This window comes from Meleagris gallopavo, chromosome 4 (genome assembly GCF_000146605.3).
Source record: "Meleagris gallopavo isolate NT-WF06-2002-E0010 breed Aviagen turkey brand Nicholas breeding stock chromosome 4, Turkey_5.1, whole genome shotgun sequence".
In the NCBI taxonomy this organism is placed as follows: Eukaryota; Metazoa; Chordata; class Aves; order Galliformes; family Phasianidae; genus Meleagris; species Meleagris gallopavo.
Genome location: NC_015014.2, coordinates 12,900,896 through 12,906,156, shown reverse-complemented (window position 1 = coordinate 12,906,156; position 5,261 = coordinate 12,900,896). Strand labels below are relative to the sequence as shown.

At 40.8% G+C, this 5,261-nt stretch overlaps 1 protein-coding gene across 1 annotated transcript in view; it reads left to right on the top strand.

Annotated features, from left to right (window-relative positions):
- Positions 1-6: 6 nt before the first annotated feature.
- The window catches only part of SH3D19 (SH3 domain containing 19), a 75,134-nt gene continuing 69,879 nt past the window's right edge, over positions 7-5,261 (top strand). Inside the window, exon 1 of the mRNA XM_010709550.1 lies at positions 7-107. Coding sequence (XP_010707852.1) covers positions 20-107 — 88 coding nt within the window. The 5' untranslated portion in view covers positions 7-19. The remainder of the gene's footprint in view (positions 108-5,261) is intronic.

Here is a 5,261-nt window from a genome sequence, read left to right as displayed (position 1 = left end):
CGGCCGCGCCCCCTCGCCGATGGCCGAAGCCTGGAGGCTGGAGGAGGACGAGGAGGAGCTGCGGGAGCTCGGCAGGAGGCACCGCCGGGCCCTGGGCTCGGCAGCAGGTGAGGGGCGAGCGAGGGTCTGGGCAAGACGAGGCGCTGGGCTGAGCCGTCGGCCGTGTGGCGACTGCCAGGCCGAGCAGCCGGAGCCTCTGCTGGAGGGACGCAGGGGCTCCCGGCTGTGGGTTGCGAGAGGACGGCCGGGATGTTCCACGCTGAACAATTGATGCTGAGGACCTGGTGTCCCCTCAGTCACACCAGCCCTCGCCTGGTTGGTGGGACTGGATTCCTGTGATGGGTTGGTTCGCGTTAGCGGCTCTGCTGAAGCGTGCTGACCCAGTCGGTTTCACCCAAAATGAATTAGGTAGGGGCACATCTGTACCTTGCCTTGTGTCAACCGAAAGCATGTGCTCTGAGGGTGGTGAAGTGTGCTCTGAAAGATTGCTCCTCCAACCTAATGGTAACGTACACGTGTGTTGCCCACCAAACACATCCAGATATTTAACATATCCTGAGATAAAATGCGTGACTAATTCATCTTGTAAATCCCAGGGTGGAGGAGCGTCTAGATTTACAAGTTGTCTACATGTAACTATTTCCGTTTAGGTAAGGGTGGCAAGCCTTGGACAACGGAGGTAAGAACAAGTGTGTACAAGAAAGAGTGGAGAAAGGAGATTGGGAGCAAACTTGATAGTGACTTGGTGACTGAAATAAGCTTTTATTTGATGTGGTGAAATTCAGTGGGCCCTGTCAGCAGTTAAGTTAATTCTTTAATTCAGTTCTCATTGTTAATTGACAAGCAATGCCTGTATCACATTTTCCATGATCACTAAGTTGGTAAATGTGGCCTTATTCTTCTTCTCTGCAAAAATTTCCTCCAGAAATTTTTTTCATAAGGGTTGTTTCCAGGACAATTACCAGCTACTCTTCATATTTCAAATTGGATTCCAAATATAGTGGCATTTAGTAATTATCATAGAACCTTAATGCTTTAATAACTTCTGCAATTCGTGTGGTTTTGCATCCATTTGAGCAGCAGGAACATTCCCTTGTAGATGAGAAAAACACAGCAATTTGAGGGATCTTGCTGCAGAGAAAAACTCACAACATGCTTGTCCTGTGGCTCCCCACAGCCCAGCTGTGTGAGTGCATTCCTGGGCAGGTGCTGGATTAGCAGCTGCCACTGTGGCTTGGCACACGTGCAGGATTTCGTCTTGTCGAGGGCAGAGTGCAAAACCAGTGTTGGTTCCTGTACTACTTCAGTAGCAAAACATGAGCTGCTAGTTTTGGTGTCTGTTCTTTAAAGGTTCTTTTGGTGACTCTTATTGGTGGAAAACATTTCTTTCTGTAGTTTATGTATATGCGTAGATAATCTTTGTTTTCTTGTTGTGAAACAAAGCTTGTCCCTAGAGTTTCTCTTGGGTGCAATGCTACTGATGAGTAGTAAATAACACTTCCTTAGTATTTAAATTTTCATTATTATTTTGTCCTGACATCCCTCTCTGAAAGCAGCCAGACACTGTCTACCTGACTTGTGTAAAGAATGTGTAAATGATGAATGTTCTGCTGTGGCTGTTGCTCCTCCCTTCCATCTGTTCTAAAGACTCTGCGCTGGAAAGCAGACACAAAGCCTGCCAGCAGTGTTCTTAAGGTATCCACGAGGAATATCTTGTTAGGTGGATGAGTTTGTTGTCCTTCCCTTGTTTGATGGTTTCTTGTACCTTTATCTACAAGCCTCTTGAAATTTTTTTTTTGTGTGTGTTATCAGCAGTTGCAATAACAAAATGTTAGCGTAGTCCAGCACTGAATAACTTACTGAGTGTTTATACAGAGCTCGAAAGGAGTTGATGCATCTTAGCTGACTGTCAATTTAAGAGTTTCAATCTGTTAAACTAATGGTGATTATGTGCAACTCAAATTTCTGGTAGGTTCAGTGTATGCATGAGAGTAGGGGCAGTTGCTCACCTTTGCCCTGCACAAACAAGGCTTGTATGCAAAGCAAGAGGCAGTTAGTTGAAAGGTAAAAGTTCGGAAATGCTTCAGACTCGTAAAACACTCAGACATGAAATTAGCAGTGCTTTACTGAAGGACCAGAATACAGGATGCCATTGAATGAAGGGATATTTACCCAGGAATTTAGTCGTAATTGTGCTACTCTGGACACAAGAGGGTGAAGCAGACTAATCTAGCAGCTTGCTGCCAGAAGAGTCAGGACTACCTTGGATCTGCAGTTCTGCTTTCTGTGGGGTGACAAGCTCTGCTACTTGTCCGACCTGCTGGTGACCAAAGTCCCCAGTGTGCTTTTGTGGCAGCCTGGGCTGATTACTTTGGTGGCTGTGGAGGCTGAGCTTGGAGTTCTTGTGTTCACTAGGACCTGCACCAACCTGTTCCAGTGCACTGGCCCAGCAGAAAGCTGTTTTCGTCTCTTTGGTGGATGACTTTCTGCTGATTCAGCTTGCTGGAGTGGTTCTGTACAGAATCTGATGAATGTTGAAGCTGGCACAAAAGAGAGAGTGGGAACATGCGGCCTGAGGGAGGTAAGATTCTATGCCAGCCAGGAGTTAGTTTAGCTTAGATTATTGTGAAACTATAGCTTGAGCTGTTGGAGATCTACTTGTGTTTTTCTTTTTTTTTTTTAATCGATTAGATAGTGTTTGGATTTATTTTTGCTGGTTTAATAAGTTGAAGAAGCTTGCTGAAGCAGTAGGCAAGTGTCAGCCCTAATGTTAAAGCAGGGAATGGCTTCTTGGAGATGTTGCTGAATGAGGTGGGATCAGAGCCTTGCTTGTCCATGACAGTCATCTTAGATTGCTTAACTACATTGAAAGATGGTCTATTTACAACATTGCATGTCATGCCAACAGGAGAGTTATCTCTGAATTCAAGAAAGCTTTTTTAATTAGCATATTCTGGAAAAACTGGAAGAAAACAGGAGCAGAATACTTTAAGAATCTTCTTGAATAACAAGGTTACATTTAAAAAAAAAAAAAGAAAAAAAAAGCTATGCAGATTAATGAGATGGAATTGCCTGGCCACCTATGGGGAACTGTTTGTAACAATATAAATAAAATAATGTGATTCTTGATTCCCCTCTTTTGTTCCATACTTGTGCTGCATACTTTCTTATTCAAGGAAGGTATAGAAAACATTTTAACAGAGTTTTGAATTTTCACATATATTTTTAATTTAGAATATTAGTATTTTTACTTAAATAAGTGCTGTGAAAATTAAAAAAAACAAAAACCGAACAAACTTAAAATTTTCTATTCCTTTAGACTTAGTTATCCAAATTAACTTTGGACCCTAATGTGGCATGCTTTCCTGTTTTGACTAGCTTTTTATTTTGTGTGTGCGTAGTAAAATTAGAGCATTTCCAGGAGACCTTTTAGTGAGTCCAATATATCTTAGTTATGAAGTGCATTGGTTAATTCTGTCTGTGCACAAAAGACTTGCCCTGTTAGGAGTGAGAGAGGATCTCAGTATTCTGGTGTTACCTGAAGTACATTTGAAATTTAGACACATTTAGCATCTATGTCACTTGACTTTGAATTCTAGTCAGTATTCCTAGAAAAGGAATAGTCTGTAATGGAAGTAGCAGATGTTTCCTTGCTTCGAATAAGAAGAAAAATTGCCGAATATAGGACTCAGTAATAAAATTTAAGTTCATAATGAAGAGCTATTGTGATTTTTAATTTAATGTGCAGTTAAAACTACAGATGGTCAGTAGTACAGAAGGACATTAACCTAATTTAATATTACTCTGTTTTTATGGCATATGTTTGTCTGTGGCTTGCTCCTGCACAGTGGCTATAAATTTTGATATATTGACTGAAATATCTGATTTCTTTTTTCCTATTTCTTCCTACAATTCCAAGTGTTTTCTTGAACTTTTTCAGCTCTCCTGGGCAAATTTAGGTTCTGGGTGAAATTATCTGTTTTTGGTTGGCCAATAGAATGGATGTTTTGGTTTTTAGCCAAAACAAGATCCAGTTAACAATTTGATCAATTTTTTATACTCCCACAACTCCCACATCAGACTGGTGCTGACTTGTTTTGGAAGCTGAGAACAATGAGCTGTGTCAAATGTGACAAATTAAGGTTGAACATTGTCCTTCTCACTGAAAAATTGAGAAATTAAGGAGGCATGTTCGTGTAGTGTGGCTGATGAAATGCAGGGAACAATACTTTGAAGGCATCAGGGACTTTCTTGTTTTTTTTTTTCCAGATAATGATTTGATACAAGAGTGTTGTAGTAGTTCCCAAATTACTATATAAGATGTGTTCAGTCTCCTGGATAAAAGAATAAAGTCTCAGATTATTTATGAAATTCAGCATGAAACTGATTAAGTGATGACCTTCCTTAGGGTTCACTGGATCAAAATATGAACAGCTTGGCCATAACAGCTCCCATGGGGTGCTGTGACCACGGGGTAGAGAGAAAATGTGATACAGAGCAAGTGGCTCTAGGAGTTAGGTGTTATAGCAGTATAAGCTTAACTAAACCTTACATTTATGAAGTGGAAAAATCTGCTTCTGCTAACAGAAGCCAGGATTGGTCAACTGGAAACACTGTCATCTGCATTCTTGTGTCCTTCAGTGCTAATCTGGAATTTGTTCCACTTTTCTGTAGTGAGAGTAACCACTTAGTCTCATACTTAAAAGGGAAGAAGATAATAACAGAACAGATCGATTGTACTGAATGAGTGTGTAAAGTATACCTGTGATCTGCTAGCCTGTCCATGTGCACAGAAGGAGCCCTTTAAAAAGAAGAAAACGTTTTGGGAACATTTATTTAATCAGATGAATCATAAATTCAAGAGGTGGAAATGTTGATTGGCAGCTGGATTAAGAGCTTTTAGCTCTTGGGATTTGGTCTCTTCTAGTTTTTGCAGTCCCAATTCAGACTCAAGGGCTTCCGGTTTTGTAATTGAGGCACCACCACAGTAAAACACTTAGTTTAAAGAACACAAATAATGTAGTTCCTATGTAATAATCTCATACTAAAGCTAGCTATCAGGTAAGGATTACCTGGTTAATTAGATTACTTGATTACGTTGTTTCTAAAGCTCACTGAAGTTATTGCATGTGTTTCCACTAAATTTATTGGTCTGCAAATCTAGTTTGATGGGGTAAGCATAAGACTGTAAGTTTTAGTGAAGATAACCAGGTAGTCTGTACGTGGAAATGCATTATTGTAAAATTCTAGTATTGTCAGTG